The 26,245-nt window shown below is 35.2% G+C and overlaps 2 protein-coding genes across 3 annotated transcripts; both read left to right on the top strand.

Annotated features, from left to right (window-relative positions):
* The first annotated feature begins 5,412 nt into the window (after window positions 1-5,412).
* LOC120007871 (MLP-like protein 34) lies at window positions 5,413-6,477 on the top strand. The gene is made up of 2 exons (XM_038858342.1): window positions 5,413-5,672; window positions 5,951-6,477. The coding sequence occupies exons 1-2, from the start codon at window positions 5,486-5,488 to the stop codon at window positions 6,214-6,216; spliced, it is 453 nt and encodes a 150-aa protein (XP_038714270.1). The 5' UTR covers window positions 5,413-5,485; the 3' UTR covers window positions 6,217-6,477.
* A 9,586-nt stretch (window positions 6,478-16,063) lies between these two features.
* LOC120006886 (metal transporter Nramp6) lies at window positions 16,064-23,471 on the top strand. 2 transcript variants are annotated; one of them, XM_038857005.1, is made up of 14 exons: window positions 16,064-16,214; window positions 17,644-17,784; window positions 18,401-18,479; window positions 18,570-18,610; window positions 19,029-19,107; window positions 19,190-19,294; window positions 19,996-20,105; window positions 20,363-20,544; window positions 20,632-20,701; window positions 21,140-21,313; window positions 21,487-21,591; window positions 21,827-21,958; window positions 22,478-22,573; window positions 22,879-23,471. In XM_038857005.1, the coding sequence occupies exons 2-14, from the start codon at window positions 17,671-17,673 to the stop codon at window positions 23,215-23,217; spliced, it is 1,626 nt and encodes a 541-aa protein (XP_038712933.1). In that variant the 5' UTR covers window positions 16,064-16,214; window positions 17,644-17,670; the 3' UTR covers window positions 23,218-23,471. The 2 variants fall into 2 exon arrangements, with proteins under 2 accessions (XP_038712933.1, XP_038712934.1); XM_038857006.1 differs by having other exon boundaries at window positions 16,066-16,214; window positions 17,615-17,784; window positions 22,879-23,217.
* The last annotated feature ends 2,774 nt before the right edge of the window (window positions 23,472-26,245 follow it).

Here is a 26,245-nt window from a genome sequence, read left to right as displayed (position 1 = left end):
TCGTTTGTGGTTCATTATTTTTTTATTTATTATGTTTTGGTAAAATTTTTATTTTTATTATAAACATTATTTTATTAAATTTAACTTCAAATAAACTTATAAATTACAAGATATTTCTATTTAAATAATATTAATATTAATATTTTAAAAAGTATAATATTATATTAATAAAAGAAAGAAGAAATGAAAAAAAAAGAGGAAAAAACTCTAAAATAAATTTCAATTTGAAACTTTTTTTTTAGAACTTATTAGAGTTTATAAGCTAATTTATTTGTGATGTTTGGATATTTGATAAGCCGTTTGCCCCTAGTTTATAAGCGTCCGCCAAACAGGCACAAGGTATAAAACTTGAATTCTTCAATAGTCTTTATTGTCCATTTTGCCTTTGAAAGAGAAAAAAATTATTTAGTACTAATTTGGGCATCCTAAATGATTAATTTGCTTTAATTTATTTTTGGGTCCTACTTACGCTATATCCGTATATATGTTTGTGGTGCTGAGCATCCTAAATGATTAATTTGCTTTTATTGTCCTTCAATCATATATATTTCTTGGTACGTGATCACCCTCAAGGCCAATAATGCCCAGACTTTTTGGCATCAATAATTGACACAACATAGGCTTTCCCTGAGATAGGTGCATAGATGATAAAACAAACAACAATGCCATAATACACACATATATGCTGTATTGATTGCTTGAACACTTGGGTGATAGTCTGTTTGGTGAATTCTCTCTAGGATCAAAGCTTATCGATTCATTTATGTTTGGTAGAGCTTATTTGCTATCAAAATAAGGTTAGTTGAGCAATGAAAAATAAACTACCTTATAAGTTGTGCAATAAACTGTCGGGTGTTTGGTGATTTTGGTGAAACTTATAGCTAACGCTAACGTATAAGTTGTGAGAAAGTTTATTTGAATTTAGTTTAAAAAATATAATAAAAATGTACAAAAAATGATAATTGTATAAATAATAGTAGTTTGTTATTTTATGATTGTTTTATCATTAAATTTAATTTTAAGTTTAAACTTATAAATTAAAATTTATAAACTATCTTATAAGTTAGCTTTTAGGCTGTACCAAATAGGCACAAAGGTATCAAACTTGAATTCTCCATCTGAGCCTTTAATGTCCATTTTGCATTTGAAAGAAAAACAAAATTTAAGGTTAATTTGACGAGAAAGGGTGAGTTGGTTATCCCACCCCCAATAATTGACTTTATTTTGTAATATCACTTTATATTTGATTTGATATTTGATTCTTTCGAATTACGTATGATTTGATATTTGATTCTCATTCTAAAAATTAATTTTCTCACCCCTTAATTGATTTTCCTATCCCTAAGAATCAATTAAAACAAACTTATTACATCACATTAATACAAATTAACGGGTGCATTTAACTCACCAAAAACAAAATATGCAGTAAACTCTTACAAGCTGGAGGATGAAAGGAGAAGCATGGCTCAATGGACTAAACAATCCAGGTAAGAAAACAGGAAAGAAGAGAACCAAAAGCCCAGAAAGAGCTCCACTTCTCTTAATTAATTGATGGGGTGGGAAAACTAGTTTTTGAAATGAGAATCAAATGTCAAATTATATGCCAGTCGAAAGAATTAAATATTAAATCATATATAAAATAATATTAAAAATAAAAGTCAATCATTTGGGGGTGGGATAACCAATTTGAAGGGTGAGAATACTATTTACCTGATTGGCAAAACAGATCCAAGTACGGAGTTGTTGTGTGGATCCGCTGCCAAACCGGAAGCTTATTTGATGCCATCGCTTAGCTTTTTGACATTTCTTTTTTTTTCAATTTTTTATTGTGGACCCCACAAATATTATGTCTTTTACTTTTTACATAAAATAAAATGTGGGCCCCAAAGTTTTAATAATATATACTTAATACATTATTTAGTTTAAAAAACAATTTGTATGCTTAGAAAACAATTTTCATGCTTAAAAATTTCTCATATAAGATATAATTTTAAATGTAATAATAAAATTTTTTTAAGTAATTTCTAATAAACTTATTTATTTTATTAATTAACATTTTCAGTTTTGATGTAAAAAATTTTCTAATATACTAAAATTAATTTTAATAATAAATTATATTTATTAAATTAATTTTAATTAAAAAATGATTAAAAATTTATTATTAGATTCAAGATAATACTTTTAGTCAATAGTTTTTTCACTAGGTCAGCTTTTAGTTCACCAGATACTTACAGCATATTTTACAGCTTTAAGCTCAGCTTTTTTTTTCACAGCTTTTTCATTAGCATTGAAAATCAATATTTTCACTCTACCAAACGGAGTCTATTTCTTGTTCTAATTTGACAACCCTAAATGATTAATTAGCTTTTATTTTTTTGGGTCCTAGTTATTTTATATCCATATATATTTTTGTGGTGTTGAGCAAAAGCATAGGGGAGATGATGATAAGTCATAAATCTATCATTGTATCCTGCCTTATGTTGTCCTTCAAGTCATATATATATTGCGACACTCCTCACGTCAAGAAAAACATCGAGGACAAATAATGCAAGAAACAGAAAGGGAAAGGGAAAAAACATAAAGTTGGATTGATGTAAGAGACAGCATAATTAACATGTTAAGATTAATGTTAGCAGTATTGATGCAAAAATCTGCCCCAGCTATATATGTCAAACAGTTGGCAGGGTCCACCCTAATCATTATGGTGCCCAAAGCATACAGTGGTGCTTTATTGAGAAAAAAAAATCGTAAAGTGAGATTGTACAAGCACAATTTTTTTATCAAAAAGTAATTAATAAATTTACATCAAAATCTAAGTACAAAATATAAATATAAAATCTATTCTTGATGTCTTATAATAAATAACACAATTCAATTCACATGTAAAATTATTAAATATGCTTTCAAAACATCCATCTTGCCGTATCAGAAATTCATTCTTTTTCACTAAATAAAAAACCATCACCATATAAAAAAGCATATTGTTTTAATATTGACTAAGACCCACCTTATTGGTTTATTATGTATTAAAATTATTAACTAGTTATATATATACACACACACACATTCGAGCATAATCATAATCAACCGGAATCATCATGGACAATAAAAATGTATAAAAAAAAAACTATTTAACAGGAATTTAATTACTCTAGTTTCTTATATTACTAATTTTTCGTATTTGTAGGTCCACGCTGGAATTATTTAACGTGCCCACGTGATCTACGCGAGCCTTTTCATTTGCTGGGACCCGCTGAATGAGCTGATGCGGGCATTTACATCATAAATGGAATCCCACATCGGAAACATTACATGGCAAACTTTTTATAAAATCAGCACATGGGCATGTCAGGCTTATTTTATGTGTGAACTGTGAAGCCTACTAATAAAAGGGCCCTTAGCCGTCCGTGCCTACGTGACTAATAACACTGAATTTAAGTATATATACTATTTTTTTTTTTTTTAGTGATGATGGTTCTTTGCCCGGTTAGTGCCCAAAGCCCCAGTTTTGATTGCTTTGAGCTAAGGTCGGCCCTAGCAATTGGGGTCAAAGTTGACAATGAATCTCTAACCTGCAATAACAAAAGAGGATAGTCCTTTATGATTTATGAACACTTCGATGTTCAAGTCAACATTTTTCTTAAGAATCAATCAAATATCAAATGTTACAGTTCAAATTGCATGTATGGTTATTGGGCTTACGAGACTGTGAGGACTCCCTACCATTTCTATTTCCTTGAGTTGACATGATGAACAATTCTCTTCCACTTGCAAGGTCTTCCCTATGTGCCACCTGTCATGCTGATTAGGCATATATAACAAATTTTCTCCATCCACAAGCGTCATTGTAAAAGGACATGTAATGATGTTATTCGTAGCAGCTCAAGTGCTAGTTTGGTAAATAATTTCACAAAATAACAATCTAATATTTAAATTAAATAAAACGTTAAATTGGTAAAAACCTCCCTAAATTGCGTTTGATAATATGACATAAATTGACATAATTGAACCTTCGAGGATTTTCCTTACAAATTAGTTCGTCTTCTTTCTAGACTTTTATTGTACTTTTGATTAATTAATATAGCGAAATGGACGATTAATTTGGCTTAAAGACTCTTTATACACAACAAACATATTATTCATTTTAATTCTTTCATTATATATTATTTACATTCCTCATAGATCTACATAAAAAGCACGAGCTAGGACAAATGTTTAACGTCATAATTGTCCATAATTGCATAGAGAGAGGAACCAAATGTGCAGCATTATACTATTATTAAATGTAAGGAAATGCTATCTCGTTCCTTAATTACTAATTAAGGCACTGAATACATGATATAAAGATGTTTTTAGAGATCGAAAAAGATATGTATTTTAAACATCCGAGTCATTGGTTACATACTTATAAAAATAGTATGTATTATTCTAATGATCAGGATTCGAACTCCCCTCTCCTGTTTCAATAATTGATACAAGGTACACTTTTCATGATAGATGCATGCATGATACAATCGCCACTTCGGCACCACTTCTCTTTTTTTTGATTAAACATGGTATGACCCATGTATTGATTTTAAGGTACCAATAATGATGACAGACATCGACATATGTTACACGTTTCAGTAAAATATGAATTCATTGAAAGAAATTAACAAGTATACCTGTGGGAAATGTTAGATTTTATTTTCAAATATTGTGAAATATATATGACAAAGAAATAAAAACTTGTGGAGGTAGAAATTGAGCTTTCTTGTCCTGTCGTTTCGGTCCAACTGAGATATTGTGAGCCTTGAACGTTCCTAGGGTCTGCATGTATTTATTTTAAGAAATGATCCCACCTCTTCATTTGAACCCATAACTTCTTTATTTTCGGAGAGTGAATACCCTAATGACTAAATTTTTTGATAACATGAAACCCACGCCTAGTTGTCTACCGAACAATTGGTTGATAAACTTCGGGCTACATGGAAGACCTTATAATTCTCATGGATTTGTTGAGACCTGGGCCAAGGTCCAGTGCGGGAAAATAACATTGGGTGACATTCGCACAAGATGGGTTGAGTAAGGGTTCATATCACAAATTACGATAAATGAAAATACTCATGAGACTTGAACTCACAACCTCTCGCTTCCATTATGAATTACCGTGATCAAGTTCATCATTTCAACCAACGACCTATTGTTACCAATTAGTTTAGATGGTGACTAATGTACTCACTTGCCTACCTCATGACCTCCACGAAGTCATGGACTTGAGTGGGGGAGGTGAGACACCGAGTTTACTCAATGCTTTAGATGGAAAAATCGCATCCACAAGACTCAATAAGTGGAAGCCAGCTGTAAAAAAAACACTAGTCATGCATTAAGTTTCAAGGTTTCTATATAAGGTATAGCATCAAACCCTTGTTGTTTCAAACCCATTAGTGCTTAACTTGCAAATCAAAATTATATCCTTAGTTAGTGACAACCATACAATTCAAAAATGGCTACAATCGAAAAGTTGGAGACTGAAGTGAAGATCAACTCTCCTGCAGAAAGCTTCTTTCAGGCATATAGAGAAAAGGCACATCTTATTCCAAAGAGCGCTCGTGATAACATTCATTACGTTGCTGCTCATGAAGGTGACTTGAAGAGCCATGGCTCTATCAAGGAGTGGCACTACAGCACAGGTAAATCCTAGTAAGCAGAGTTAAAAACACGCGGTTATCTTTCTTTTTTTCGTAACCAATTAAGGAATAAATCACCTAACTCGACATGCCCTTTGGACAGCTGAGTTGGTTCAAACTCCCGACCTCGGGTCCCTAAGTTCGAAGTGACAACCAACTAAGTTATCGTCAAATGGTTAAAACACGTGATTATCTCTATGAAAAATCCGGTACTAGTCTTTTTCTGGCTGGATTAATTCCAATCAATTAAGTTTTTTTTTTTTTAAAAAAAATAATTGTAGATGGAAAGATTGAGGCACTGAAGGGAAGGATTGAAGTGGATGAAGAGAACCTGACTATAACTTCAGTGGCAATGGAAGGGGATGTCTTCAAGCACTACAAAAGCTTTAAAACAATCCTTCAAGTTATTCCAAAAGACGAGGGGGGTTTGGTTAAGTGGACATGGGAATACGAGAAGTCGGATGAGAATGCCCCTGCTCCGAACAAGTTCATAACCATAGCGGGGAATATCACCAAGGATATTGATTCACACATCTTCCCTGAGTAAACATAATTAATCCAGTCTATATGTGAGTGTGTGTGTGTTTTTACGTAAGCCCTACTGTTGGCTGCTCTATGTAGCCTAACTAGTAGTACGTACCATGTCTTGTCAACTTTGTGGGTAATTAAGTTGTGTTTATTTGATAATTTGTGTGCTAGCTACAAGCTAGGGCCATTGTCGACCTAATAAGCTACTGTGATATACAGGTCAATGATTATGACTATTTGTACTAAAACGAAGTATCTATATAGTTTATGTGTTTTGTCATTGTGATACAAGCAGAAAACTATGAATACAACCAAACCGACGTTTAATTAAGAAAACGAACATTGAAATCCATCAAATGGAGAGAAAACACTCTCAGGTTTTGATATATTTCTTGAAAAGGAAATGATGATGATGCAACCTTGGGTCGGCTACAAATCTAATGTAGTGAAAAACACAAAATTATGAAAATGTTCCTAAAAACATTAAAAAGATTCATTTGAAGTCCTAAACAGTGAAATCTATCAAAATTATATACACGGTGGAATCCAAGCCACACAGTGAATGTGAACTCCATGCACTAGGGCATTTAATCAGATTTGTTGATACAAATGACATGAATTTTGTTTCTGGGAAGTTTTGAAGGCTTACTGAGGTAGTAAGCTAGCACAAGTCATGTTTAGCAGCATCCTGCACATTGCTTCTAAAGCTAACATCAGTGTAGTTTGTGTATCGCAGACGAGTGTTCAAACAAGTATGCAGCCACTGATCCTCAAATTCCAGGCATGGCCGGCTCTTGGCCAAAAGCAGCCTAGGTTAGGGCTTTGGGCACCAGGTCAACCAAAGCACCACAATTTCCCAAAAAAAAAAATTTAATAGATAACCCATTAGTCCAGCGGATCAGTCCAGAATCAGCCAAACAAAATAAATCCTAACTAGTTATCTCCACCCTCTCCTCTCCTCTCCCTCAGGCATCAAACCACGGACACGACACATGAATACCGTCTCACTTTGCGAGAATTTTTTTTTTTGGCTAACTTAAACCATTAATGAGGCAATTCGATATAGTGCTTTTGCTTTGTACAGCCAAAGCAAGATAATTAGCCAAAAGTGATTGCTTTGCTTTTCACAATTACTGCTCTATATCAGTTGCATTACAAAGAGGTGATTTTTTTGGTAAGTAAGAAATATATTGAGAATAAAGAGTAGAAGATACGAGGGGTATACCCAAGAAAGGTAAAGACAACAAGAAGAGCTTAATGCCAACACCTTAGCAAAGAAGCTCAAAGCATGAGCAACACACTGGTGCACATGAGCAAGAAATTTGTGACAGTCCTGAATGATGGGCTGAACCTGAAAGCTCTTTTCATTCACTGGGCTCAAGTAAAACTGAGACCAAGCCAGGTCCATTGGTGATATTTCACTACAATGGGCCTTAATAAGACCTGACACGTTTCTGGGCTTAAATTAAAAAGTTCAAAACTTTGGTGGTCTTCATCACCACAACATTCTCCTAGGGATAGGGATGATTACAGCATATCTCTCATTTTCTCGTCGTGCTGTTTCTTTAGGGTGGATGTGGCTTTCTAGGAGGCTATGGTACGCTCCACCTTCTTGGACTACAAGCTTCATGTTTGAAATAGTGGAAACATGGCTAGCAGCCGCCATTCTGTTGATACTCCTGCACGAAAGGTCGTGGGAAAATGTATTCCTCTTCAGGATACAAGGCAAACATGATCTTGACTTCTTAGTATAGTGTAGCAACTGGAAACGTGTTTGAGAGAATTCAGGGATGTAGGGCTAACAAACTTGAATTTCTCCTAAACTTCCTTTCAGATAATCCTACTACAATCTTGGTTCTCTCGCAATAAACTAATTTGAAACAGCATAAATCGTTAAGATAATAAGTGCCTTAATGGTAGCTTTTGGACATTGATTTTTAGATATTCTTCTCCAACAACCGATCCCTAAATTCCAGACCAATAATCACTAGAAAATCTACAAAATGAAAAATATTAGAAATAAAAATGTCATGGCCTTACCACGTATCGGCTAAGGTTGGTTGTTCCTTACAAGCTGTGGGACCTAACTTATCACATGTCCGTAGGTGTGTGAGGGTCATTTAATCATTCTCGATATAAACAGTTCCTCATTGATCTACATAAATGTATAGCACGAGTAACACATGGTCCTAGCTATGCATGCAAATGTGTGTAACGTCGTCATTGTCCATAGTTGCATAAAGGGAGGAACACATTTGTATTGGGGGTCTCCAAAATTCCCTAAAGTTTATAATTCATATCCAAATTTTAAAAATAGAAAAACAAAAATATAGTATGATCGATGTGACACATCTCCCAAACCATTGAATTCAAATTGTAAACTTTATAATTTTAAACGAATTGGCGAGTCCCATATCTGGAACATTCGGGAACAAAATGTGTAGTATTATACCATCACTGAATATATAATAATGCCCAGACTTTTTTGCATCAGTAATTGATACAAATATACAACATAGTCCCTGATACCTGCATACAGGATACAACCACCATGTCGGCACTTGGTATCTCTCTCTTTTGTTTTACTAAACACAATATGCCATATAACACACACACACATTAGCACATGTTACACGTTTCAGTAATATGAATTCATTGAAAGAAATTAATAAGTATACAAGTGAAGAATGTCAGATTTTAATATTTTTTGACATTTTTCCTAATTCCTGCAATTTCCTCTATTTCAGTTTTCTTATTTATTTAGGGTCTTAATCTCCTAAGACAACATGCTACGATTTTATACAATATTTGAGATTGCTTCTCTCTCAAATGGATTTCAGTTTCGTGTGTTTTTAAGCTTAAACTTAGGTTTAGCCTTGGTGTTGCATTTTCTACTGCGTTAAGAAATCTTCCTAAATTAGTGCCAATAGCTCATCATTGGATACCATGTTTCCTCTTTTAGTCCTGAGGAAGGTTCAATGGGTAGTGCACTTTATCCAGCTACTGATCCTCAAAGTGATGATTTACAGAAGTATCTTCGAAGTGATGAAGCCATTTGTTTCTAAGAACAATCATGCATATATGTTTTGGGCTCACTTCATTCACTGGGCTGAAGCAAGACTGAGACCGGGCCAGGACCATTGGTGATACTTCAGTACAATGGGCCTTAATAAGACCTAACAAGTTTCTGGGCTTAAACTAAAAAGTTCCAAGTTTTGAACCTTTTGTCTACTAAAAGAATGTGAGTTTGACAAGGAGTGTGGGCCTCTTGGTTCCTGTAAAGAGACCCGGATTGGGGAATCTGTGACTGGACTGCCATGTGCCATGAACCATTTCCTAATGGATGGTCTAAGGCGCTCACTGAATTCAAACCTCACAATTCACATTACAAATACAATTACTGATAGTGGGCCTTTCATTTCATAGGCATTCGGGAGGGTGTAAGAGTATCTTTAATGATGAACATTATTTGCACCCCGTTTTTTACTAAGTACACCTCACTAACCCTTTAAAAACACACTAGAGTGGTTTGTATTTAGTAAAAAATGGGGTGCAAATAATGTTCATCATCTTTAATAGATAGGGGTAGCAAAACTCTGTCTGATTCGAATAATCGAATTTGCTCAACTCGGATTAAGTCAAAATTAAACATAAGTTATATGTCCGAAATTGATATTTTTCCTAACATTGGAACCTATAGGCCATTGCAATTACTTGACACGAGAGTCTCCATAAAAGAGAATGCATGGTCCTTATAATAATATTTGAAGGTTTTGATGGTAGCCTGTAATTAGTGGGATATGTGTCAGAGAAGCACCAAAGGTTAGTGAACTGATATGTTGATTACTAATGCATATAGTAACAAAAGAAATTGCATGGCTCCATTTCTATGTTGGGCCCCTTTCTATAGTAATCAGGAAAAGAGAAGGTCAAAACCTCATGTTTGCAGTATGCTATGACGTGTTCCTGGATTTTGCTCATTTCAGCCATTCAACTCAACATGCCTTGGATGCACTACTGCTTGATTTTTTGCTCTGGATGTAGCTAACAATATCTAAACAGCTATTTCATTGTTTATTTGTTTAGTTCTTTACATTTTCCAATAGCCAATTTGCTTTAAAGATGTAGTAGTGCTGTCAATTCTTCTGCGCAACTGAGGGCAGGAAAAATACCTTCAAGGTATTCCATGGGAGAGATTGAACATAAGGACACAAGAGTATGGGTTGATTAAGCTTGATCAGTAAAAGAATTACAAAAACATTCTTTCATCAAAGTAAGTTGTGGACAAGGCTCATATTTACTTTTCTTAATATATGTTTTGGTCCTTATCTGATTTGCAGTCATGAAATAATGGAAAATATATGTAGTTAGCTAATCTGATTCGGGTGTATTACATTAACCACAGATATGACGGTTTGCAAATATGACAGCATCAAATGTTTCTGGTCTTCATGAACTTGGTTGGCTCTCTAATTTTATCTCTAATTTCCTGGTGTTCCACTGTATATTAGAAGAAATTTTTGGACTTTTATTAATGTGATTCTAGATAGATTCTTTTTGAATGGGAGATGTATGAATTTTACTATTTCATAATCTGTTCATGCAAGAATGCAGGAATCGACCCTTTTTCCACCCCAATGGATAGATCATGTATGTAGCATTTTTGACAGTGGGCCTAAGCTAAGCTATGGACCGTTCTTTTTCAAGATTCCCCTATGGCACCACAGTCGGCGCATCAAAGAACTCACTGAGAACAAGAGCCCAAATTCATTGGCATCAATACTTCGCTACAATATTAGCCATTTATAAAGGTCTGACCCTTAGTATAAAAACACTCACATTATTCAAACCATACATAAAGCGACGTGTTAGAACATACTCTGTTCACACAAACACAGTTACTGTTTTGGATGACAATGGGAATCTTTGTCCAATTAAAAATTATTCTAGTTGACTAGCAGTTACTATTACCTTATTCTTATCGTCATGTGGTGTGTTTTGATCCAACTTATCATGTTGTCAGTAATAAATTTGTGTTTGCATGGGCTTGACGATCGAGTTCAAACACATATCGAATGTCCAAAGGGCAAAATTATAATATATCGTTCTCGGTTACTAAATAAATACTATTACCTTATTGAAAGACAGGTACACAACTACTGTGGATGTGAATTTTGCATCCAATGAATTGTTTGCGCGAGGATACTTCTATAGGCGTTCCTACCCTCCCCTCACGAATTTTCTTTCTAGATAACATCCCACCACCCCAGGGGAAGTGAGTATCCAACTTATGGTCACTTACTCACTTTGGTACTTTAGGGTTTAGGGTCATTTGGGTACTCACTTTCCCACTTTCAAGAGGTTATGGGTTTGAGTGGAGGGAAGCATGATGTTTTCTTGAAATAAAATTCATGGAGGAGAGGGTATGAACGCTTGTAGAGATACCCACGTTTTCACCTCCACAATGTCATGAGTTTGAGTAGGGCGGCAAATATTTTTCTGAAATAAAATTCATGAGGGGAGTAGGAATGACTGTAAAAATACTTAGAGCGACCAATTCCTTGGATGCAAAAATCAATCCACATATACATATACTTATACATCTAGTAGAGCTTAATAATTTCAGACTCCAAACACACATGTGGACCCAATCAAACTAGGGCCACCAATACTTTTGTTACATGAGAGGTGATGCAAAAGCAAGACTTTTCAATGTTGTGATGGGAAGAAAAATCTCAGCCGTCGATTACAACCGAAGTACAAAGAATTTCAGTCTTAGGATATCCTCAGTCTTGACCCCACAGTATTAGGTTCCCAATCCCAATCAAGTCAAAAGTAAGTTTGTACTGGATTGTCCCACATTTTCCACGTCATAGTTTTGACCTAAAAGAAACAAACTTGCAATTCCACGTACGACAGCTACATTTGTCGTTTTCGCATGCTCGTGGTCAGAACATTGGCAACAACCATGTCGTATTGATGGGAAGAAGAGAAACGTAGTGGTTTTGGACTGGAAATTGATAAACACACCCCCTATTTTAAACCCCCTTAGGTTGTCAGTATTTGTCTTGTCATATCATGTCTTTTCATCATGTCTCATCTCATATACACATATATATAGATATATACATACATACACACATATATATAGATATATACTTATATATATATATATATATATATTCCGTTTGGTTAAGATTTTTTATTTGGTTTTTTAAATTATTATTATTTTTTTAATTTTTGTGTAAAGAAAAGAGAAATTATATTTTTTTGATATTAATTTCATAATTTTGTATGACAAAGACAATAATTTATTCAAGTACATGAATAAAAGTTTCAGATGAAGATTTGATGAATCCATATGAGTGTATGTACGCATCTAATCGTTCCGCATACGGAGTCGCCCATGCAGCTGCACAAGTATGCCTACAGTGAACCCATTCGGGTGTGATGGGAGGCATTGGATAATTCCTTGTCAAACCAACTTTGACGTAGTGATTACCATTTACGTGTCCTATAGCAATGGCAACGCGTAGATAGGGTGATGGAGGAGCTGTACGTAGTGGTAGATATGTCCAACTCTCTGCATGATGAAGAACATGCAATATCACATTGTATGCAGAAGCAATCAATAGACCCATATCTGGCATTGTCATCCAATGCTCAAATGGTGCTGCAACATCATCTTGAAAAAAGTTCAGTGAGTGTTTAACACTGTATGCCCTCTCTTCACCGCCAAGTATTTCAACATATTGTTTCCAAAATGCTTCCAACTCTGCCATCAGGTTATACCGAACATTGGGCCATTCATCTTCCCCATGACCAAGACACACAACTATCGATCGAAAGCCGCAATTTCCATCAGCTTTTACATCTTGCACGTCCCTGATGTAAGGATGCAGTATAGCTGGAAACTGATCAATATAGGATCATAAAGAGTAGTTTTCCTTTCTTAACATCGAACTTTCCTGTGTAGAGAGAGACTGAGTATTGTAAATTGAGGAGCAACTGTGTCTCTCTGGTTCATAAGATTAGGAAAAATCGTATTCAAAAATCTTCGATTCGGGGCGTTCGGATGAAGAACTGTGTCTGTGAGGCTCCCGAGGCTGAACAAAATCACTCTCATCAATGACATATGCTATTGGATTATTACGAGTGTTGGTGGCTACCTTTTTCTTTGTGGACGGACGCCCTCTAGTGTTGGTCTTCACAGCCGGTTCACGAAGAGAAGTTGATGAAGGTCTGAATATTTCCCTCAATTTCCTTAGCCAACTGACTTTTACATGTCTTGGCTGCTGCTTGAAATGTTCTGTGAACATTTGTACATCAGTGTTACAGTCAATGTCATCCTCTTCAATCGACTGACATTGCATTAGATCAAGCTTTCTCCAAAATTTATCAATGGCATCAAGCGGTACAGTATGACATTCGCTCACGTACATGGCTTGTTCGTGAGCACACGGTAGTCCATAGCTCCTACGAAGATGACATTCGCATTTGTAAGCAATCTGTCCAACATCTTTTGATCGCTCAAACTCAATCAATATCAAATTCAACGCCTCGATTGAAACAAAACCACATAAATCCCGAAGGTGCGGTATATTGAATCGGTGTTGGATGATGGTTCGACTTCTCTCAATGCTAGCTTTGATAGCTATGTCCTGAGACAAGATAACCTGATGAATCCATGACATGGATCTCTCCAAGTCTGACTGTGACGAGCACAAAAATCTTTTCAGCTTGGCATGCTGACTCTCGACCCTATTAGTTGTGTGGTTCCCAAAATGCAGATATCTGTCTGTCCAGGCAGATACAAACATCTCTTTATATGCTGTCAGCCACACATCTTTCAGATATTTCATCACTGCCGGGAACTTCTATAAGACTACTTGAAGGAGTGTCATATTACTCATGTACGCGTTTTCATTTTCAGACTCGATCACCGTAGTCCACATGCGGTAAAATGCATTCCAAACTCTATTGTCTTGTATTGATGGCTTGCATTTGGTTAAAATGCTTTGATAGATATGCCATCTACAGAGTAGTTTCGAAGCCTCTGGAAATACTCGAGCACAGGCTTTCATCAGCCCCAACTCTCTATCCGTGACGATAACTCGTGGGCTAGTGCATCCATGCATTGCGGATCGCAAACATTCCAAAGCCCAAGTATAACTGAGCTCTTTTTCTGAGTGTAAATATGTGAACGCTATGCAAAAAGTCTGACTAGTTGAGGTAACACCAACAATTTCAAGGAGAGGCAACCCATACCTGTCCTATACAGAGAATATATTCTCTATCCTATTCAGAGAATATATTAGGACAGAGAATATACAATGAATACCCATATATAATTGATAGATAGATATAATTGAAAAGTTATATATATATATGTTAGCATGACATGACAAAAAGGGGGTCTAAGATAGGGGGTTAAAGTAGGGGGTTTTAATAGTGCTTGACGTGTACATACAGACATATATGTGTACACATGTACAGACAGAGAATATATTCTCTGTCTAGATTCTCTGTCCTATACAGAGAATATAGTATCATTTATATATAAGAGAGTCTGACAAATGACAATCATGGGATGCATGGCATGACATGCTATTGATTTGACAAAATTGATTAAAGGTGTAGGGGGTTGAGAGTATAGTGGGTTTAAATAGTGCAACCCTTTTGGACTTTTTCAAAACGACTGCCAATGGTGCCTACTGTGATCTTTTCACTGACGTGGCGGAATTGCGGCTCAAAACTCACAATCCTACCAAAATATATCAACAATTGATATTTTTTTAGCTATGAAAATAAGATTTCACCAATCAAATGGCGTTGAACCATATTGATTTATGACATCAAATTTCATTATGCGAAACACCGCTGAACTTACGCATTTCAATGAGAATAGGAGATAGTCTGGTTGGTCAGGTTGTCTGTTCAGGATCTTGAGGTCCAAGGTTCTATTCTCACCAGAGGGTTTGAGATTTGGGTAGTTTTCCATCCGCAGTGATGGCCTTCATGCCCCTTGGGCATGGCTTAACGTGTTCATGCCACTCGGGCATGGTTTAGCGTGTGTGTGGCCTGTGGGTCTTCCCAAAAAAAAAAAAAAATTACGCATTTCAATTTAATTGTTGATTTAAAAGATGTGAGACCCAAAATAATGAACATTACTTGTCATTTTAATTTTGAAAATATTTAAAAAGTGGAGTGCGTAAAGTATTAAGTTTATTCTTTTTAATTCCTTTTTTATAGGTAAGCGAATGAGACTCGCTAGCACGAGTGACGAGTATATACTTTAATCACCTTAACTTTATATAGAAAAGGAAGTACATTTTTTTTTATTTTGATAATCGAGAATTACATCTTATAAAATTTTCTTTTGGCATGTGATATGAGTTTAAACTCAGTCACCAAGTTCACTTGCCCGGGAGAGGACCTGTGCACTATGCAGTGATCCTATGACTAGTGCACCATTTTGATGCACAAATTTTGTCAAAAAATTATAAATGTGTATAATTTAGCACAACGAATCAGTATATTTTCTGTTCAACACAAAAATAAATTCATCCTCTTCGAAATATCGAGTGTTTTGAGTTTACATTCGACGATCTAAAATTGTCCACACAACTATGATATAGTCCAGTTCGTTATACAAAATACTACACATTTATGATATTTTTTCAAAATTTTCTAAATTTTTTGGTGCATTAATATAGTGCACAAGTCCTACCCAATCCCCAGATTGCACGCATAGAAACATCAAAATTGATGTTTTTTAGTTATAAAGATAAGATTTCACAAATCTATGGCATTGAGCATTTTCAGTATAATAGAATATGATTTCCTATAAAAAAAAAGTTTCTGGCTTTTGATTCTTAGTTTACACAAAAAAGGAACTGCAGAGCTAATAAAAAAAGAAAGAAAGAAAAAAACAGTAACGCAGAACGCGGACTCTGCGAATCATTGTCAGATAAGTGGAGTGAAGCATTCTTTGCTCTTTGAGTTGTGCGTTGAAAGGTATTCCTCTGTTTTCGTTGAGCTGTTTTTGGCTTTGCATGTAATCGAAATAGCTGATATGTATTGCGATCTCTTAATCTTCAGTTCTTTCGTTTTTTGTTTCTATTTTCGTTAATCTGAACCTGTGTAGCAAAAAACTTCATGGGTTTGCAGTTTATTTTAATGATCGATTTCTTTGTAAGTCTGTTTGGTTTCGAAGAAAATGGAAAAGGAATGGAGAGGAAGAAAATGTTGTTCGTTCAATTGGTAGATTGAATGTGGGATTATTGCAGTTTTAAGATTCTCTTCGTGTCCGTTCAGTTTCTCGGCTGCCAAACAGAAAAAAGTTTTGAACTTTTTATGATTCTTTTAAGCTTATACGGAATTGAAAGAAATGTTGTTCTTTTAAGATTCTTTCTCTGTTCAATCACATCTCTCCCGACCTTCTCTCTTTCTATTTCTATTCGTGTTGAATATTAAATTATTTCTGGTGAGTGGATTTTCTGATTTTGATTTGTTATTCCTTGTTTCGAAATGTTAGTCCGTTTGGATAGTCTGTATTGATGATTCAGCTAGTGCTGTTTAATGAGATGGTACCATAGAGAGCTGGGATTCCTGTGATTTTGGTTCATAGCTGTGTGTACTCAATATTATCTTTTGATCATGGAAATTTGCTTGTTCACAATAAATGGCTGCAGAGTATATGAGATTTCTATGTGTGAGTACTGCAAGTGAGGTGCTAAAAAATGTCTTTAAGTATTTCATCCACTTTTGGATCACTAGAAAACCAGCAGCCTAAAGACTGAAACCGTCTGTCAAACATAAGAACTAATTGATTTTCACATCATTATTATTATTTTTTTTGGATTTTTGGCAGCCATCGTAGCAAGTGTATCTTGAAATATTAGTAGATGGTAGAATTCTAAAATTTGAAGCATAAATTTTTCATCTGCATTACAATATTTTCTGTTAATATTCTTTTTGTTTCCGTTCAATTTCTCAGCAGCCAAACAGAAAAAATTTTGAACTCTATTCTGTTAGGAAACACCAATGGATTTCCTTGCCCAAACTTAACTATCATTGTAAGTTACTGTCCGCTTTCCCAAGTCCAAGTCCAAGTCCAAGTCCAAGTCCAACCCATCGCATGAATTCCAGGGCTCACGGCTTTAAAAGACGTCTTTTTAAGTCAAGGAAACCCATGAGCTTATAAACTGTTCATTAGATCTTTATTTAAGCGATGTGAGACTTTTCTCAACACATTCAAAATCTTTCAATCGGCCACTGTCTTGTTTTTGTTAAATTTTTTTTTTCCAGTTTATTCTGCCAGTCATTATTGTGTTTTTGTTGTTGCTTTGGTGCCACTGTCACGCAGTTTGTGATAAGCTGATTGACTTTCAATTTTGATTTTCATGGCTAACTAGTGGTTTCATTTCTTCGGTCATTACCAAAGGGTAAGGAAAGAAAAGAGAAATCAGTCATGGCTGGTTCAACGTCTGAGCAGCCTCAGTTCATTTCAAGCACTGGAAATGGAAGTTTCTCCAACGCGCCGTTGATAGAAAATCCAGATTCTGATAGGATTGTAGTGCCAGATGTGAGTTTTCTAGTTTGCACTCTTTTATATCATTGTTTCCGTATGGTTTCAACTTGATTCCTGAAATATAGGATTTATTTTCATAAGTTCTGAGGCTTTGTTGCGTTTGTGAGTCATATCCATATTCGCAGTATTTTTTTCCTAAGTTTCAGTCAGCATCTATTCAATTTTTGGTTGGAAATGTGAGGATTGTGAAATTCACTGTAAAGGGAATAATAAGGATGAGAATGTTTTTCCACACATCACAGGCTTGTATATTCTGTTGCTTGTGGATTTTATAAATCTCATTGTGGTGAGTCATTCATCGCTGAAAATCCAAGTAAGTTTCCTTTCATAGAGATGCTGATGATTAATACAAAGAGATGCTCAATGCTATAGGTTGTGACTTGTGAGACTTTCTTGGGTGCCTTTGCTTCCCAGCTAGGAAATTTCTTTATCAGATATTATTTTTTTTTCAGATTTTGGTTGGGATTTAATGTGATAATTAATCTGTTGCTTTAGTACCTTTCTTTTTAAACTTTATGCTGCTTCGAAACTTACATTTATAGCACCTAAGTTTCTGAAATTTGGTGTTTAATCTGCTTCTTTATTAGTTGTGTATGACTTTTTCATGCAGAAGACAAGCTGGAAAAACTTATTTGCATATATGGGTCCTGGGTTTCTTGTTTCTATTGCATATATTGATCCTGGAAATTGTAAGATTTGAATCACTCATTGTCTTTCATGCTATTAAAAATATTGCATTTCCTTATTATTTTAATGTTTCTTTTGTTATTAACTTGCAGTTGAGACTGATCTACAGTCGGGAGCCCAATACAAGTATGAGGTGCGTGAATACTCTCCTGATGAACTCTTTTGCATTTGAGATTTGTTTTAATTGTTCTAGTTGGAAAAAGGATGGCAATATAACATTTTTTAAAATAGTTAATAGAACATGTGGCTTAGTAGTTAAGTTGAAAAGGTGAAACTTAGAGGTCAAAGGTTCAAACCCCGGAAATGGCCTCTCCGCAAATTATGCAGGGGAAGACCACGTACATCTTGCATGACCCTGACCCCACCCACTGCGGCAGCCTTGTGCATGAGAATTGTTTACCTTTTAGCTGTTAGAATGGCCATCACTCGTGACTTTGAAGCAGTGAAACACATACGTAATGGAATCCATCACCTTATGGAATCTAGATTAACTTAAATTTCACTTCATTTCAAAGCATGTGTTCTTACCAATGAAGACGTTTGTCATGCAGTTACTCTGGATCATATTAGTTGCTTCGTGTGCTGCACTTATAATTCAATCCATTGCTGCCAAACTTGGGGTTGTCACAGGTGTGTGGTATCCATATACTGCTAGTCACTTTATTTGCCAACATAACAGGACTCATGACCAAATATTGTTTCGTGCTTGTAGGGAAGCATTTGGCAGAGCACTGCAGGGACGAATATCCTAAAGTGCCGAATTTCATCTTGTGGATTCTTGCTGAAATTGCTGTAGTTGCGTGCGACATTCCTGAAGGCAAGAGTTATTCCAATCAAATCGAAATTTAATTACTTATAATATACTTCAATATTTCCTTTAAAATTTAAAAAGACTAAACAATACAAGGAAATCTAAAGACGGATCTTCAATGCAAAACACAGATGACACACTCTTTTCGTCCCTGACCTTGTTTAAAACATGTTGAAACATAACCATAGTACTTCGCTAAAATTTTATCCTCTCTCTTTTCTAACCCCTCCATTGGCAGAGATGTTTTTTCACTGCAAAGCGCAGATGTCATATCCACTTTTTGACCATCTGCCATTTTAATAGTGTTCCACTCTCATTTCTAATAAGAACTGCATCATGAAGCACATGTATTGCTCGCGAAATGCCAGTCATTAAAAGTCGAAAGACTGTAGATTTTGATAGACTAATTAAATATTTCTTACAGCACTTGACTGGTAATTAACTAACACCAAACTCACCAATCTACATTTTAGTGGTGAAAATAGATTGAAGTTGTAGTTGATAGCTTCTGGTCCACATATTGACGACTCTATTACATATCCACACTAACATATGGATGTGAATGGGATGCAGGTGTATGGAATATATTCTCTTTAAGATGTAGTGAGAAAATAACAGAATTGATTTTGAGTCCTGCTATTGTTTCTGTTTTTGTCCTCAATTATAGACATGTATTGTATTCCAACCAAATTTATCCTTTCTTCCAGTGATTGGAACTGCCTTTGCACTGAACATGCTCTTCAACATTCCAGTATGGATCGGTGTTCTCTTGACTGGGCTTAGTACCTTGATGCTCCTCGCATTACAACAATATGGGGTATCTTGATTTATCTCCAATGTTCTAGTTCCACTTATCTTCTTGTTACATGGTTCAAAATTTAATTTATCATAGCTCAACAATTTATTTACTTTTTTTTTCCTGAAGTTGGGGGAACAATTTTTAACTTTTTTTTATTCCATACTTCCATTTGCATATTAGGTTCTTGTAAAGTAGATATGCTGCTTTTCCTGACTTCTGATTGAAGATATTAAAGGAATGAAATAATATTATAATTTTATGTTTTTACTTAACAGGTGAGGAAGCTTGAATTCTTGATTGCTTTTCTTGTACTTACAATTGCTGTATGCTTTTTTGCGGAGCTTGGATATGCAAAGCCTGATGCTGCAGAAGTTCTGAAAGGACTTTTTGTCCCCCAACTCAAAGGACATGGTGCGGCTGGTCTTGCCATCTCACTACTTGGAGCTATGGTCATGCCGTAGGTCTTTTTAGATCTTTCAATCTATTATGGGATCCTTCCATATATAATTATCTCAGTTTTCTTGAACTTTTTTCTTCCTTTCAGGCATAATCTTTTCCTTCACTCAGCATTGGTTCTGTCAAGAAAAATCCCTCGATCTATGCGTGGGATTAAGGTACAGATCATTAGTATATTGGAAACTTGATTACATCTCTACGTAAATCCCGTCCATTCATTGATGTCAAAATGGTGGTAGAGAATGGTCAACCTTTTTTTAATATCGTTTGCTCCTTGTGGTAAATTTTCTTAAGTGTACAATCTCAGCTAAGCAAAATTACCATATTTGGAATTTTGTTGGATATTAGCTTCGTTTTAATCATTTTTTAAAGGTCATTTCACTTTAGGATTTTTTTGTAGCAAACCGTTATGTTGCAAGCAAAACTCCTGGACTTGTAAAGTAAACTGGCCTTTTGTTTCCTGACAATCCTTTAGGCTTTAGATGTCTTGTCTTTGTCAAAGACAATTTTTTTCCTGCACAATCCTTTGGTTGGGGTTCTATTTAGTGTGCTCAGATAAGGACGATATAATGCAATTTGTTTTTTTTTTCCCACAGGAAGCATGCAGATTTTACACGATAGAAAGTGCCTTCGCTCTTTTGATAGCCTTTCTCATTAATGTATCAGTTATTTCAGTAAGTGGTGCAGTTTGCAACTCTTCAATGCTGAGTGCAGACGATCAGGCTAGCTGCAAGGACTTGAACTTGAACAAGGCCTCGTTTTTACTTGAAGTATGCAATTGGAAAAACTTGCTCATAAACAAAATTTTGCTTTCAGTCCTGACATTTGGGTTCTTAAGTTTCTTTTTTGTAGATTTTATTCTGTGGCTTTCCACATTCTTTTGAATGTAAAGTCTCTATTGATGTAGTTCATGATATAATGTTTGGCATTTATTGTTTTTCAGAATGTCTTAGGTAGTTGGAGTTCGAAACTTTTTGCAGTTGCTCTCTTGGCATCTGGTCAGAGTTCAACAATAACAGGAACTTATGCAGGGCAATACGTTATGCAGGTATCTTGCGAATTGGTTATTTATTTTTCAGGATATTACAAATCTATTTTTCCTCATCTTAGTCCCTCGAAAGCCATAGTTCCTCCTCGGTAACCCACTCCTGGAAAAAGTAATAGAATTAACAATTCACCTTTTAGTTTTAACTTAAGAATTAAAGAACTTTAATTTCCTGGGGTTCCTTGAGTAGTCCTCTTGTCCTATATGTAAGATGTTTCTGATCCTATCTTTTTTGTAGGGTTTTCTTGACTTAAGGCTGAGGCCATGGATTCGCAACCTTCTAACTCGGAGCTTGGCAATAGTCCCAAGTTTAATTGTCGCAATTATTGGTGGCTCTGCTGGGGCTGGACAACTTATTATCATTGCATCGGTAAAATTCGTTTCTCATATTCGACTTCTACTTGCCATATCATGTTATGCTTTTTAAACATAAACAAATCTGTTTATGAAGTGATTGATAGAAATTATCTTTGTGACTAAAGTGGTGTATAGGGAAATTGAAAGCTAGACTTCTGCCTGTTGAAAATTAAAATATCTCATATAAACACTGTTGCGAAGATCCCATTGCTGAAATCTACAATGAATTGCATATTTGTTTGTGACAACTTTATAGCCAATACAATATTTTTTAATCTAGGTTATTTGTAAACTATTTTGCATTATTTCCACTAGTGAAAATTCTACGCTGAAAGCTGCATCACCACATATTATCCTGAACTGTATACTTGTCGATAAAAGTACTGAATTTTTGGTGGACTTATCATCTGGATTCTGCCTTGCTCATTTGGAATAATTAATTGTCAGAATTAAGTTTCGTTGTTGTTCAGAAAAAACTAAATAATGAATAGAAAAGTCTCTTAATGGTGGAGTTTGGTCCTGGTTTTTTCAGATGATACTCTCATTTGAGCTCCCTTTTGTTCTCATTCCACTTCTCAAGTTCACCAGCAGCGAGGCCAAGATGGGAGCATATGCCAACTCCATTGTGGTAAACTACTGTTTTCAGATTGGGGGCACCTCCCAAATTTGATACAAGATTTTATTGCAAGATGTCTTATACATTTTATCTTGAGATTCTCATGTCATGATGACTATATATGTAGGTCATTCCAATAATGACTATATAAGTATATGTGAGCTAGCACATCTTCCGTAGTTCAACTAAGCCACAAAAAATGAGTATTACATACTAAAATGTCTCTTATGAATTGTAGAGTTTCATCACTGCTGAATCTTTTCTGCTTTACTATGTTAATTGCTTCAAAAAATGATATCATCAACTTTTGTTTGCAGATTTCAACTGTCACCTGGATCATCGGTTCACTAATCATGGCTATTAACATATATTACCTTGCATCCGGCTTCATAAAATATCTTTTCCACGGGCATTTGAAGATTGTTTCCGCCGTGTTCTTGGGAATGTTTGGATTTCTGGGAATGGCATTGTATTTAGCTGGAATTGCGTACCTGGTCTTGCGAAGAAACAAGGAGACTTCAAACCTTCTGGCACTAACAGCACCCGAAAGCCGTCAGATGGCTCACGAGTCCAGGAATGAAGCAGTGTATAGTCTTCCTAGAGAGGACATAGTAAGCATGCAGCTGCCACAAAGGACTTCTGCAGAAGATATGTGATCAACTGGTGGATGGTGGCTAGGGCAGGTTTATTAGGAAGGCAGAGTTCCTAGAGGCCTTTTGCTTAGCTTCCATTTTAGAAAATACCAGGCCCTTAGAAGATCATACATACAATTCCCACATTTGCATTATCTTTCTAAAGAACAACTAAAGCACACCCCATAAGCTTTTAATCCTTCAGAAGGATTTGATTGCTGATCAATTTTTGTTGTCTTCAAAGTTTGCAGCTTTAAGTTCTCAATTTGATTATGGTACGCACTATTGAGTCATTTTCTCAGGTAATGCAATTTCAATTCATTAGGTCCAATTCGGTCACCCAATTTATAGACGTTTTGATTAAGGAATCTAAAAATTAAAATTGTTCAAATATGCACATGGGTTGAATAGTAAACTCACTGATGTGACATAAAAAAATTAACGATGTGACATAAAATTCATGCAGTGTCAATGTTTTTAAAAATAAAAGGGATAGAAGACTATCACCGGAATAAAAAGACTTCTAATGGAATATAGTTTGAGATGTAATAAGACATGTTTTACAAACTAAATTAAACATATAGCCGTGGAGGGTTTTTTGGAAAAGAAAATGATAAATTTAGAACTAATTGGTATGAACCTGTTAATTGAAAAGATAAATAATTTGAGTCATTGCCTAAATAAACAGTAAAGATTACGATGGATATGTGGTTGACGCGAGATGTTTGTCATATGTTGTGGTGCAGGACTAACATGGACAGCCAATATAAATTTAATTACTACATTTCCATTTATTAGCAATTAAGAACATCGGACTCATATATCTTCAAATCAGATATGTAAACTATAAAGAAAAAAAAATTCAAATATACCTAGAAAAAGAAAAAAAATTCAACGATACCTATAAAATGAAAAAGAACAAATTATAATATACCCATAAAAGGTAATTGAGTAAATGCATATGAATTTTTGCACAATCCTGTGTGGTTGATTTCCTATAAATACGTACTGTGGACAGTGTTATAATCAAACAGACACCTTTCAATTCAAAAACAAGAAACCATAAAGGGGAAAGAAAAAAAAAGAGTTTAATGGAAAAAAGTTTCTTTGTCATCCTCTTTGTTATGGCACTATGTTAGTATCTTTTCCTCTTGCTTTTCAAATTAATATATGTGCAATGCTATATGTTTTCATAAATATCATATCTTTCAGTTGTATTGTAAAAAAATAATAGATTGTAAGACCAGCTGGACGATAGCTTTGATGGTTACTTCTCTTGGCTTTTAATTATTGAAAGTGCCTGAGGTTTGAAATTCAAAAGTAATTGGGGTATTTCCCAATGGTTCCATGATTTCGTGGGCCTTGCAGTTTCTGGGGGCTTCGGCAGGTCCAAAGTGCTTGTCGTCATGGTGCAGACTGTGGCAGTCAAGCCTGGGGCCTTCTTGGTTTAAAAAAAAAGGTCAAATTATCAAGTGATATGATTTAAAAGGTTACTAATGGATTTTGTTTTGCTTTGCATATATGTATAGGTGTGTCATTCTCAGGTATTGCAATGACAGAAGCGGGAGGGGTTAAATGTTCTACTGAGAAAGACTGCAATATAGTGAGAAGGGTTGCAATATGTTATCTTGGTTTGTACTGTGTAGATAATCTATGTCAATGTTGTGAGCCCGAGGCTTCTGCATTCTCAAGTAGTATTCCAATGACAGATCAAGCGCAAGATATTTCATGTTCTACTCAGCAAGACTGCGCTGGAGTCCGAACCACATGTCCTAGTGCTTTGCATTGTGTCAATTCTAAATGCCAATGTTGTAAGTCCCCCTGGTGACCGCTGTTGATTAACAAACCTGCAGGCCTTAAAAGACTATTGAAATCAATAAATATCAATAAGATGCGTTAAAGAAACCTTCAGCACCTTGTTTTGTTTATTTATATATCAAGTTTACCAACCAAGTTTTATGTATAAAAATACATGATGATGTCAAAAATAGGACTGACCCTAATTGACAAATCAATTAGTCAGACCAATTCATTCGTAGTGAATGAAGACCTTCCTACACAGAGAAAAAATGTAAGATATCGTAGGGTCCCGAGGGTATGCTTAGAGGAATCTCTCCGATGCTTAAGTCAACACAAAACTTTGTTATGTTGGATTTCTTGGTATTTGGAGTTTTACTTCTCAAAACTAGCAATTGAAAGTACAGGAGGATTCAGATGTTTTAAACATGGCGTTTCAAGTTCCTTTTTTATGAGTTGAAGACTTCTAATTGAGTATCTCCCTATTCCATATTCGGGAAGATATTTCAGGGGGTAGATTCCATCCGATTCCTTTGCTAGTGGGAGTCGGACTTTGTTAAAGCTTGTGTCCTTTCTAGATAATTATATTTCATTTGGCCAACATATTAAATTTGTGCATTCGCAATCCCGAACCCCCGTTTGGAGTAGTGCTGCAAGTCACGTGTACAACAAGACCACATTTGATTCAAGATCATATGGAGGGATGAAAGTGGACCGGATGATCCTAGGGCGGCTTGTAGACAACCTATCAGAGGCCCGACCTGAGCTTCGCTCATAAGACAAAAGTGCCAAGTTCGGGCCTATTTTACCCTAACTTGAAGAAGGCCGACTCGTAAACCCTAGGGTCTATATATATATATATATTAGGGATTACTTTTGGTTCTGGTTTGATTTTGAACACCCCTACTAGAAGATGAAAAGTCTACCTCTTAATTAGCAAATTAATAGCAGAAGTGATAGCGATCCCAATAAATGAGATCTCAATTATCTCAGTAGTGGATGTGTCACTCGCTGGTTCAATTATCAGGTTTTGTGGGACCATATACTTACATCAATCAAGGGACAATATCCACTACTAGCATGACTATGAGCCCTAACATTTTTGAATTAATATATTATTTAATTAATTAAGCGTTATAACAAAATAATTAGTACAACTAAAAAATCAATTAGCAAGTGCCGATGATTACTAAACAAAATTGTTTAATTTGTGTACAAATCCATATGAATTTAATTACTAGCTTTCCATTTATTA

This window comes from Tripterygium wilfordii, chromosome 10 (genome assembly GCF_013401445.1).
Source record: "Tripterygium wilfordii isolate XIE 37 chromosome 10, ASM1340144v1, whole genome shotgun sequence".
Lineage (NCBI taxonomy): Eukaryota > Viridiplantae > Streptophyta > Magnoliopsida > Celastrales > Celastraceae > Tripterygium > Tripterygium wilfordii.
Note: the sequence above shows the minus strand (reverse complement) of the source record. Positions and strands in the feature narration are given on the sequence as shown.